Below are 12454 nucleotides of genomic sequence, written 5' to 3'. Positions count from 1 at the left end.
TGTAAGGATGCCTTGTGTGTTTTGCAGGAATGTGGACACTCTGATCGTAGACGTGTTTCCGGTGTTGGACACTCCGGCCAAACAGCTGATCTGGCAGTTCATCTACCAGCTCCTGACGTACGACGAACAAGAGCGCTGCCAGGGCAAGCTGTCACGCTTCCTGGGTTGCAAGAGCAGCGGTGAGCCGAAAAACAGGACGTGGAAATAATACACGTACCGTATCAGCAGACAAGTCAATAAGTTGCTTGTTCGATTCATTATTTCTATCGTGTGAGGTACAAAACACTATAATTAAAAAATTGCCTGATGAAATTGAAAAGTCCAGCTTTTGTTATCAACCACCTGGTGTTCGATGTACTGAGAGGCTGTTTATTTCTAATTAGTACACAGGCGCGAAGGAACAGCTGTGCGTGATTAGCTTGTGATCAACAAAAATGTGCTTGTTTGTGCGTGTCTGCGTGTGTGCGTGTGTGTGTGTGTGTGTGTGTGTGTGTGTGTGTGTGTTCTGCAGCAGCGTTGGAGCCTGACGTAGGCCTGGAGCACCACCGGCGAAGCAGCTCCATGCGCGTGGCGGGCACGTCGTACCGCGGCAGCGTTCGGGAGAGGAGCTCCGACGACTGCATCATCGGGACTCACCTGGGAATGGGTACGCCGCACACGACGAACAGCGAGAGCAAAAGGATGTACTGCCCCGTAGCTCAACATCTGTGTGATCTCCACAGGGTTGAATCTAGGTTTCAAAAGCTTAATTCGTATTATTGCACCAGTTAATTTACAATTCCCGGACATACAAGAGAAATCTGGGCAGAGATGGTAAATGAGCTTCCTGCAGCGGTTACTGTACTATTTATATTCCCTTGGGCAAGGCATCTAACCCAAAAGTCGCTCCAGTTGAACTGCTCAGAGCTCCGTAATAAGGCTGCGTTCGCACTGGTCATCTCCCAGGTGGGATTGTGTGTAATTGTTACTAAAAAAGAGGTGTGCTCAGCAAATCCTCTGTGGATATTTGAAGGTCACATGAGACAAAGATGGCCATCATACATTCATACATTAACTCTCATATCTCAGCTGTGCTTTTGATAATGTCCCCGAGCTATCGGGTTTGGAAGCACATACGGTGTTTATTTCCAGCACATTTCATTCATGGTTCCCACTGTTTTCCATTGCCACTGCTAACTCCTGCACCAGGAGCCAAGCTTTCGTCTTTTGTTCCTCCACGCTGTTCCTCTCTTGCTTCATCCTCTCTCCTGTCTTGGCTCGGGGTGGATGGAAGGAGGGAGGCTTATGTTGTCCCTCTTCGTGCCTTATTGTGCTTCAGGAATTCATGTGGATGAATCTGGGAGCCCGGAGGAGAGGCAGTCAGGAGACGGAACCTCCTTCCCCGAGTCCCCTGATCTCAGTCATGTAGGTATAACTGCAGCTTTTCAGCGCCTAGCTTCTCGGCAACTGGCATAATGAATGCTAGTTATGTTAAATGTGCTCTCTGGTCTCACATCATTTGAAGGTCTGCTGGTAATTACTGCAATTGAACACGTGGTAATACAACTTGATTTACAGTTGCAGTTTACCTGTGGTGTGCAAATTGTTCCTAAAAAAACAACAACCTTCAAAGCCGATGTGTCGCAGCGTTTGTGTGCTAACCAGCTGATCGTGCCTCCGCCCGTAGATGACAGGCGTGTACACGGAGCTGGAGACCGTGTACGCGGGGAAGAGTGCGTCGCCACTGCGGGGCGGCTCCTTAGCAGAGCCAGAGGGCCCGGGACAGACTGAGGCCTACGGGCGCTCTCTCTCCCCCCTCACTCTCCCCCCTCTCACAGGTACTCATGGGGCTGACTCACACTCTCACAAACACACACACACACACACACACAATGTGCGCATGCTTTCAGACACATGCTTTCATCAGTGGTTCACAATCATGTGCCCGTTAGGTTTTGATATATACAAATATAATATAACATTGAGCCTCAATGGCACATGATTGCTGCCATGTTCAAGTAACACCAGATTTGCTGTAAATACAAGCTGCTGAATGTGATGGACATCGGTCATTACAGGTAACAAACACGGCATTAGAGCCACTGACCTACTAACAGTGTCACATGTATTAGTAATGTTCACGTCTCCTCTCATCTGCAGCCTCGTGTTTATGGTTGATTTTAACATTAAACTCGAATTTGTTTTACCAATCCGACGGGAACATCGGCGTGAGAACCACTGAACAAGTTCAAATCGTACAATCTCAATATGTGCATAAGAGCCTGCAGTTGATCGTTTTGTTGCCATGGCAACCTCTCAGGCGAAAGGAATCCCCGAGGCGACAACCGGGCCAAGAATGTCGCAATGTAATTTCTCGAGGGAATAAGTAGCGTAGTGTATAAGTCATTTAAAAGTTCTCTGGACAAAAAACATCTGCAGTGTGAGCTCCAAATGTCGCACACTGAACACATCGTGATTCCGTCTTTGGTTCACTTCTTTACAGGTTGTCGTAAATCCGGCCTGTCCCTGTCCTGGAAGGAGCCTCTCCCCACTCCCGTGTACGAGATCCACCACCAGAGCAGCGTGGACTCCAACCCTTACGTCAGCCTGGAGAGCCCCCCCGCTTCCCCTCAGCACTCGGACGGCGGTCCCAACACGCTGACCCGCCGCAAGAAGCTGTTCACCTTTTCCCGCCCGCCTCGCAGCCGGGACACGGACAAGTTCCTGGACGCGCTGAGCGAGCAGCTGGGCCACCGGGTCACTCTGGTGGACGATTTCGTACCCGGGGAGAACGACTACGAGGAGGTGAGGAAGACCCGCCTCTAATCTACTGCATCATCATCATCTGTTTTTATGCACACACTTAAGAGTACATGCTTTGTGTTTTTTAAATCACGGTATTTTCAATTTGTTTCATTATTCCTCCACCAAACCTTTCATGAAATTGTGAGTGCGACTTCCGGTTAGTTGAATAGTTCATGCAGCGTATCATGAGGCCAGAAATGATTATTTCTATTTTTAAATATAAATAAGGTATTTCTAAACTAGTTTTAATACCTTAGTATAACTGCTGTAAACAACTGAGATTGTGAATTTAATTATTGCATTTTTTTATATTTTAAATATTGTTTGGGCCAAAGAACAATGCCATTACTTTCCTGTTATGTGCTGTAGAGTAATACCCTTGGTATGCTCTACAGCTTGACCCGGTTGCACACAATGTAAGATGCACTGTAGCAGATATTGTACTAGTTTGTTCAGGGAAACTCTACTAATGTCTCGCAGTTACGTTCTTAATGCTAAAATATTACATGTAGCATCATTTCATAGACAATCTTGCTGTTGTGCAACCTCACGTTTGACTGAAGTAATGACGTTGTAGTGTTGCATGTTTACATTAGAGCAGCTCTAATGTGCGCTACAATGAACACTTGTGTCACATGAACAGATATATCAAGGTGGTTGTCATGGTTTCAGAAGAAGAGGGGTGCCTGTAAGTAAAACATGATACTCAGTTACACAGTAGAGTCTAATTGTATCTACGGTTAAGTTTGTATCTAGAGGGGCTGGCTGACGTAAACATCATCTCACAAACAGCCGTGTTACTGCTTCAGGAGTGTGGAGAGCAGCATTTGCTACATAATTACCTGAGTTCGTAGAACTGATCTTTTTTTCGTATTATTTTTGGCATTTTACAGTTAACTTCACATTATTAGATTGCATTTCTTGTGTTCCATAAATAGATGGGTTGGGCCACTGATAATATTTAAGTGCATGCATTATAAATGAGTTCTTATTTTGTCATCTTTTATGACTTTTCGGTCCCATTAGTAGGTCAAAAGTGAAAGATTGCACGTTCAGATTGATAAGCAAGAGAAAGAAATAAAGCCCACACAATTATTTGCATTAGAGTACGTTGAAGTGAGAGTTGTGATTATCGGGTCTGATGGTGTTCTCCTCCTCCCTCCAGATGAGTTTCCAGGAGGACCAGGACTCGGGCTTCATGCCTCGCCAGCTCAGCAGTGGCAGCAGTGAGGACCAGAGTAGCAGCGACGAGGCCTCCTCTCCCTCCTACTCCTCGGGGTCTGAACCCATCCCGCCGCCTCCCACCCAGAGCCCCCCGCCTCCCCCGCCTTTCCAAGCTCTGATACCGCCCCCTGTTCAGTTCACTGACCCCCTCCCGCCGGTCCGCTTCTCCCCCGAGCATGTCCCCCGCAGCCGCATGCCCTTCCAGCCGCAGCACCCCATCATCCCTCCTCCCCCGCCCCCTCCGAGGACCATCCTGTCCAGCCGCTGTCCTCCAAACAAAGTGCTCTCCGCCAGAGACGAGGCGGAGAAAACTCACCAGCGCTTTCAGACCACCGCCAACTCGACCCGCCTCTCGCACAGCCACTCCACCCTGGGTGCCGCCACCCTACGCTCCTCCCAGCCGTCGCGCCCCTGCTACCTCCCCCGGCAGCTCAGCCAGCCCCAGCCTATCCTGCAGCCCATCTTCCAGCCCTCCCCGCAGCCCTCCCCGCAGCCGCTGAGACCGAGCCAGCTCGTCCTCCAGAGACACCACCAGCTCCACCACCAACACAGCTACCAGGGCCCGCTGCCGCCGTCCCTCGAAGAGCACAGCTCGTCCCAGTGCCCGAGCCAAGGCCCCGGATGCTCCTCGCTGCTCTCGAAGCATCCGGCCTCTCACTCCACCCTCCCCAGTCACACCAAAAGCTATGAAACCCCACGACAGGAACACCAGTCACAAAAGGTAACATATACATTTACAGTAGTTTTTTTTTACAACATGATGATGAATCACAGCAGTGAGCGCCCTAGCAACTGAACTTCAAAGGTTTTGATGCTATATTTGGCATCACACAATATGTGTATGCAAATGGGAGACCTTGAGATTGACAGAACAAAGACCATACTGCGTCTTTTGGCAGCTCTTTGCTTCTGGCACACATTTCAAAAGAATCCAAATAAAATCACAAAACCATTTTCTAAAGGAAAAATGTGAGAAAAAGATGGTAAACCTCGAGCAAACTTCAGCATCTGCTGAAACGTCGGTGCGCAGTATTGAGTGTGACGTCACCTTTTATGTCTAATGGGAGAGTTTGTAAAAGCGGGGAGACGATTCCGCCACCGTTTTGAACAAAATGCTACAAAATCTCTCGGGTGAAAACGTAAAGTTGTGAGCGGTTGCATATGTCCTATAGAAGGAGATTAAAATAAGAATGTAAATCTCCAAAGGCACCGCCTCCCCCGCCTCCACCCCTTCCTCCGCCCTGTGACCCGCCTCCGTTGCCCAAGCCGGGCCACCACGCCTCGGACACCAACCACATGAGTGTGAAGAGGCTGCGCTGGGAGCAGGTGGAGAACTCTGAGGGGACGATATGGGGTCAGGTGAGTCCGTTACATTCTTCTTTGATAATGTGGGATTTAAAAAAATAAAAGCTTAAATACAGTAAATACAGTAAGATTACGTGTGAATCTTCGCACATTGCCTGTGAATGTTCTCACTCCTCCTACATTTCTCTGCTCATATTTGGAAAGGCTTACTCATGTTGTCTGTTGTGTCTCTGATGACTCATGGCAGCATGGAGGCACTAATCTTATTTTTTTTAAATAGAATACATGGTGGACCTTTGGGCTCGCTTTACAACCCGATCAGACGTGGGGGGAAAAAACAGTTTGACAGCTCTTTGTACGCGACAAAGCCTTGACTGTGTCCTTGTCTCTGTTTAGCTCGGAGAGGACTCGGACTATGACAAGCTCACTGACATGGTGAAGTTCTTGGACCTCGATCTGCACTTCGGGACTCAACGCCGATCCAGTAAGTCGTGTGCCCCCCCCTCCCATACTGCATTGTCATCGTCATATCTTTATTTACATCATGCTCACCTGTTTTGCAGTGAAAGTAAATCTATGTGTTTATCTATTGACATCTCCTGTTTTGTTTGTGCCTTCACAGTTATGATGTTCTGCATAACCTGTTTTGGAGCTGCTCCATTCACCTGTTCATCAAATCCATTCTCCATAAGGCACCATAACCCCCCCCCCCCCCCAACTCCTCCTCTCCTGTGTTGACAGAGATCAGTAATAACACGGCTCTGCCAAAGGAAGCACACACCGTGCTATTATTTATTGTAGATATCTCAGACGTTTTGGCCTCTGGTGACTCAAACGGCGGAGCTGTGTTATTAACCTATCAACCTGCCACATCTAGCCACTGTGTATGTGTGTGTCTGTGTGTGTCTGTGTGTGTGTGTGTGTGTGTGTGTGTGTGTTGACCCCCGGTGCCTGGAGAACACATCCTCACACTGTTGTTAATATTATCAGTCTCTCCTCCAGAGCCAGCCTTCTTGCCAGAGAACTTTAAAAAGAAAGACGTGGTGGAGATTCTGTCTCATAAGAAAGCCTACAACGCCTGTAAGTACCATCAAAACACGGCAGACGGTCACACCTGAAAGGTCGTGTGTCAAGTCTGTGAGACGACGGCAAAATTGCACACACACACACACACACACAACAGTATTTTACGATAGCTTCAAATCGCCGAATTGACTCAATGAAATCTCAGAATGCAAAACACTGAGATCGATTTTCTCCATTGACTTGATGTACTTCTGCCAACTGTGTTTTAAGACTGTAAGTGATGTCGAGTAAAATGCATTCACATTTTTTTCGTACACTTTTCCACACAGCTGTCACATAGAAACATGTTTCAAGCACAAGTGCAGACCCTGAACTCAGTGTCAGGTCTGCTCAAATTCTTAATCTCAATGAAAAGGACAACAGCTGTCATACTGGATAATGTGAGGGCACGTCAGAGTGTAGCGCAGCATGTCAGCAGAGACTCAAAGCCCATCCAACAACAACAACAACAACAACAACAGCAGCCTCTCTTACCCAATGAAAGTGAGACTTTTTTTCGTCAGTTTGGGAAAATGTACACACACTATGCAATTTCCAGTTCAGGTTACACTCATGGGTCACGATGGCCTGTGGTGACGATAAGATTCAGATTAGCTTTGTCACACAAAGCTAATTTATTCAAAGTTTCTGTACAGGAAACACATTACAGTAGGCGGGATGTCGATGAAAATCAATGACCTAATAAATGACATAAAGATACGGAGCAGTAAACAGACATTTTGTTCATTATATTATGTTTATCATTTTTTTATTCGATGCACTGTGTTGGAAAAATAAGGTTAATTGTCATTTTTCTGTCTTGACTGGAGAGTTTTTTTTTTTTTTATTGCAGTATGTTGTTCTTCAAATGTGACTTAACTAGTTCAGGCTAACGTGCTGTTATCAGGCTTAAATGATCCTGTTAATTCTCATCCGACTAATTTGGTTCTTTGAACTCGTTCTGACGATGGATTTGTTCATCATGGATGGAGTTATCTTCAATAAGCGCTCTTATTTTGAAAAGAATACAAACCCGGTCGGTGTTGATATCATTTGTTGATCATTTGATTGCAGTTACGTGCGGCAGGTGTGTTGGGAACACTCCCAGCATGCACTGGGGCAATAAATTCATTTTTTTATGTGTTCCTGCGCTGTTACTGCTGTTATTATCTTCTACATTGAGCCGCACAATGTTTCCACACTTTCATGACTGTTAAGTGGATGTTACCAGTGAATACAGTTAACCTACGAGTGGTGTTGGTGCATGATAGGTGAAGGTTCCAGCTGAACATGAAAGAGACTTTAGGGTGACAATGAGGCGCATGCTATTAAACTGGGAAAACATCTTTAATTGCACAATTCTTTTTGCAGTTATTCATTTAATACATTTGAATTATTCCCATCTCCGTTTGTAGCACTCAGTCTTTCAGTTGAGTTCATGTCTTTTTGCTCACACTATCTCAAAACTATATTTTCTTGTGTATTGTTTATTATATTTCTGTATATTTTATCATGTATAAGTAACTCTTTATTGTGAAAAATAACAGATCATCAGATCAATACCCTGCATGTTCTCATCTTAAATCATCATTGTTATTGACACTCTTTCGTCATAAATCTAAGAAAGAGAGCCATTTGTATCCGTAAATGAGTTCATGTGTGGAGTTATTGATCATGATCCGGCGAACTGTCAATAATCCTGTACTTTGTTTGTGTTACTGGTTGACCTGCTGTATTAGTTTCTGTAAAATGTCTTTCTTGCTGCCGTGTGTCCTTCATTCCAAATTAAGAGCGGTGATTCTCTACTGCCCCTACTGACTGCCGCCATCCTCTTCCTGTGATTAAGAGAATAAATGTTCACGTTCTCGTGATGAAAATGTGTCTTCACTTGGTGATCCAAAAAAAAAAAAAACATGTTCCTCTTTATGATTAAAAATGATTACGGTATTCATTTTCTTCATGGTTATTAAAATGTTGTACCAGGCTCTCTGTTAACACGTCCATCATGCACCAACATCACTCGTAGTCTGATCGCATTCACAGGTAACTTCTACGTGTGGTGAAAGTGTGGTGACGTTGTGACGCACAGTGTAGAACGCCGGTAACAATGCAGGAACACATGAAATGACACCTGTGTTGTTACGTCGAATCTATTGCCCCAATGCATGCTGGGTGGCTTCCCAACACACCTGCCTTATTTTATCACATGATCAGCACTTATAAATGCTGCTCATGCTTTCAACTCTACTCATTTTGCCTTCATTTCCAAATAAGAGTGTTCTGTTGTCACATGATCAGCACTCAGCAAATCATATAAACACTGAAGACAGTTTAAAGGCTCTGCTCATTTAAACCTTTATTTCAAAATAAAAGCACTTATCCGAGATAAAATCTGATTAATATAGCAATCCTTAAACTGAGCTCAAAGTACTAAATTAGCTGGATGAGATTATTTTTAGCCTAATTACAGCCTGTTAGTTAAATAAGTAACATAATGTGAAAATATAGATGTGAGCAATACATGAATTTAACAGGGATAATGGCGAGTAATGCAAAGTGCAATCATTACATCTGCTGTACTATTTGTATAATCTTTGAGCAAATACTGCAGACACTGTATTGAGGAAAATGTATTTACAGCATTATGTGACAGACTACTCTATTTAAATTGCAACTATTATTAAAATGAAGTGATAAACACCATGCGGCGATAAAAAACATTTAGTGTTAAGAGGTCTATAATTGGAAGCCAAAGCAACTGTTAAATACTGTTAAATACAAGTGAAAAGCTCATTTTCTTTAATTTATTTAGGTTTCTGTTGTTTACAGTGTGAGCTGTATAAAAGTGGTACATCTTGGGATATTTAGGATTTATTTCTTAGTGATAATATCTTAACTGCCTTGGATGCATGTGTAAATAACATACTGTATATAACAAATGAAAAAGTAAAATAGAAATTTAAATCTCATTTTGGCGAAAGAACATATTTACAAAGTCTCTCTATGAATAATACACGGTGGAAAGTAACACGTCGTCAGAGGCGGAGGAACGGTTTTGTCGGGAACATGTTGATCCTCTTCATAATGTCGAAAAAACGCAAGTAATTCCTCCACGTCTTCCTCCCCCTCCTTCTCCTCCTCCTCCTCCTCCTCCTCCTCCTTCTCCTCCTCCTTCTCCTCCTCCTCCTCCTCCTCCTCCTCCTCTCTGCAGCCATCCTCATCGCCCACCTGAAGCTCTCCGCCAGCGAGCTGCGTCAGGTCCTGATGGACATGACCACCGACCGGCTGGAGCCCGCCCACATCAAGCAGCTGCTGCTCTACGCGCCGGACAACGAAGAGGTCAAACAGTACGAGCAGTTTGAACAGGACCCGGCCAAACTGAGTGAGCCCGACCAGTTCATCTTCCAGGTACGCACAACAAAGGACACTCAACCAAAGAAAAAAAATCAAGATGGAGCGATTTGAGTAAATTAAATGTTTTTGTGTGTTTCAGATGCTGATGGTGCCCGAGTATAAAACCCGTCTGCGAAGCCTCCACTTCAAGACCACCCTGCAGGAGAGGATGGAGGAGATGAAGGTTGCGTACGAGTACATCTACAAGGCTTCAGTGGAGCTGAAGAGCAGCAAGAAGCTGGCCAAAATCCTGGAGGTAAACATCCACAGCAGGGAAAAAGAATGTGAAGCCATCCACCTTCATATGAATTGTGGTCATTAAGTTGTTTGGGTTTTTTTGCCCACAGTTTGTACTTGCAATGGGAAATTACCTCAACAACGGCCAGCCCAAGAGCCACAGGACAACCAGTTTTAAGATCAACTTCCTAACCGAGGTACAGCAATAACCCCTGCGTTTCAGCCACGTCGTGTTCATCCTGACTATGTTATTTTTGGTCATTCATTCCTTCCTTTGTGTCCCGCAGCTAAGCACAACCAAAACAGTCGACGGGAAATCCACCTTCCTCCACATTCTGGCCAAGTCTCTGTGCCAACACTTCCCTGAGCTGCTCAACTTTTCCAGAGACCTCACAACGGTGCCTCTGGCAGCCAAGGGTACGCTGATGTTACAGCGGCAGTGCGCTTTAAATCTGCTTCAGCAGCCAAATGCAGTCATTCCAGCCTGTGAAATGATCATTTCCATACAGTACGCTGTGTGTCACTGCAGGGCAGGCCGACTTAACTAAAAGCAATTAAACCATGCACAGGTGTTAATAACTGCTACTGTTTTGCTAACTCATCACCTAATATTTCCATCTTAACGGTGTTCAGTGAACCAGAGGGCCGTCACAGCAGAGCTGAGTGACCTTAACTCCACCATCCTGGACATCAGGAAGGCCTGTCTGAAGATCCCGCCCACCTCCGAGGACCACTTTGCCTCTGTCATGAGCGTACGCTAACTGCTTTAAATATACAATACACATACACATATACCAGGTCATGGAAGCTACTGGTTGCTGACATGTTGTGTCATGGAAGGAAACGTTTTGGGGAAATATGCTTATGCTTAGCTTTCTTGAGAGGTAGATGAGAAGATCAATGTCCCTCTTAAGTCTGTGCAGTAAATATGAGGCTCGGGTCCAGAAACTGTTTCGCTTAGCTTAGCATAAAAGACTGAAACAGGGGGAAAATCCACTTGCATCGTAAGAATTAATGAAACGTGGCAATGTAGCCTGACTTTTAGTCCAAAGTATAAGCAATTCAGTTTCATCTTTTGTTAGATCTCCATCTTTCCAACACCTCCGGTTTGTATAAAAGTGTGTAAAGCAACTTCATCAAGGTTATTTCCTCACTTGAGAAAACTCCTTCAGGGCCATAGAAGACATTAGCAGAACTCCTCGTGACAAGTAAACTGACTTTGCTGTGTACAGATTGGCGGCGTGCCTCTTTAATGTGTGACCCTTTGCACCCACAGAGCTTTTTGGAGAACAGCCACCCTGCAATCCAGTCTCTGGAGTCTCTGCAGACCCAAGCGATGGAGGAGTTCTCCAAGGTGGCCTCCTTCTTCGGGGAGGACAGCCAGTCCGCCAACACGGAGACCTTCTTCGCCATCTTCGCAGAGTTCATTGGCAAGTTTGAGGTGAGATGATACTGTACTGTTCTCTCCAGCTGCGTCCACAGAAGCAGCAATGATATATTTGACTTGTTCCTGCAGGTGAGCAGCTCATAGATTAATATGTGCAGCAGGTGTTTGAACAGTTCAAACGCTCACCGTCAGCATTGGCTCCCGAGAAGCCAGGGCTACTTGTCTTTCCCAGAATGCAGTTCTTATTAAAATATGCTGCAGGACACTCCCCAAACAGCTCAACACAGGGAGCGTGAATCTGCTAACATGAAAGGGCAACACCCGACTGTAATAGGTCGAAAAGCTTGCAGGTTCATCAGCCAATGAGCCAGATGATAGACCTTCACGTCAACAGGGAGCCCCCCCCCCCAGGAAGCCTGACCACAGTCAAATATAATACAACTTTACTAGAAATGATGGCCTACCTCAGAGCTGCAGCTGTCCTCTTGTGGAGTAATTTGCACAAGCACCTTGGCTTTATACATAGGACGACACCTCAACGTTCTAATTCAGGGGTCTTCAACGTTTTTCAGGCCAAGGACCCCCAGGATAGAGAGCTGGAGCAGGGACCCCCGACTATATATAGTGTATAATATATTTTGTATTAAACTGGGCCTAGTGCCATGTATAAACATACCTCTTTATTGTGCATTCAATACTAAGCTATTCAAATAATGCACAGGTTCATATATGAATGTTTTTATTTTAAACATGTGTGACCGAATGTGCTCCAAATCTGAAAAGGATGTGTTGAAATAAGTATCGATCACATGAGACTCTGGGTTGTGTCTTGCAGAGAGCCCTGACTGAAACCCAGACTCCAGAAAACCCCAGAAGTCCCAGGCTGTCGTCCCCTCTGGCCTGGTAAAGGCGAGACGTGCGGGCAGACGTCTGGCCAAATCGACAGGCCGGCCGGCTCCGTTTTCACTCTGCTCTCCACAACCAAAGTGCCAAGATCACGCACAGAGACACTCAACCCGACGGGAACAGAGGCCACGTCTGCTTCAGCAAACGGAATGA

The 12454-nt window shown here is 45.5% G+C and overlaps 1 protein-coding gene across 1 annotated transcript in view; it reads left to right on the top strand.

The window, feature by feature from the left end:
• The window catches only part of grid2ipb (glutamate receptor, ionotropic, delta 2 (Grid2) interacting protein, b), a gene marked incomplete at its 5' end in the record, with an annotated part of 30280 nt that extends 17826 nt beyond the window's left edge, over positions 1 to 12454 (top strand). The window contains 17 exons of the mRNA XM_079183087.1: positions 28 to 179; positions 512 to 646; positions 1319 to 1404; positions 1667 to 1817; positions 2483 to 2784; positions 3428 to 3472; positions 3950 to 4729; positions 5215 to 5367; positions 5710 to 5797; positions 6316 to 6393; positions 9590 to 9786; positions 9872 to 10027; positions 10119 to 10205; positions 10296 to 10425; positions 10642 to 10760; positions 11285 to 11449; positions 12231 to 12454. Of these exons, the coding sequence (XP_079039213.1) occupies positions 28 to 179; positions 512 to 646; positions 1319 to 1404; positions 1667 to 1817; positions 2483 to 2784; positions 3428 to 3472; positions 3950 to 4729; positions 5215 to 5367; positions 5710 to 5797; positions 6316 to 6393; positions 9590 to 9786; positions 9872 to 10027; positions 10119 to 10205; positions 10296 to 10425; positions 10642 to 10760; positions 11285 to 11449; positions 12231 to 12302 (2896 nt within the window). The 3' untranslated portion in view covers positions 12303 to 12454. The remainder of the gene's footprint in view (positions 1 to 27; positions 180 to 511; positions 647 to 1318; positions 1405 to 1666; positions 1818 to 2482; positions 2785 to 3427; positions 3473 to 3949; positions 4730 to 5214; positions 5368 to 5709; positions 5798 to 6315; positions 6394 to 9589; positions 9787 to 9871; positions 10028 to 10118; positions 10206 to 10295; positions 10426 to 10641; positions 10761 to 11284; positions 11450 to 12230) is intronic.

This window comes from Pholis gunnellus, assembly GCF_910591455.1.
Source record: "Pholis gunnellus genome assembly, chromosome: 21".
NCBI classification, from domain to species: Eukaryota; Metazoa; Chordata; class Actinopteri; order Perciformes; family Pholidae; genus Pholis; species Pholis gunnellus.
The sequence above is the reverse complement of the archived record's forward strand: the minus strand, read 5'-3'. Positions and strand labels throughout refer to the sequence as shown.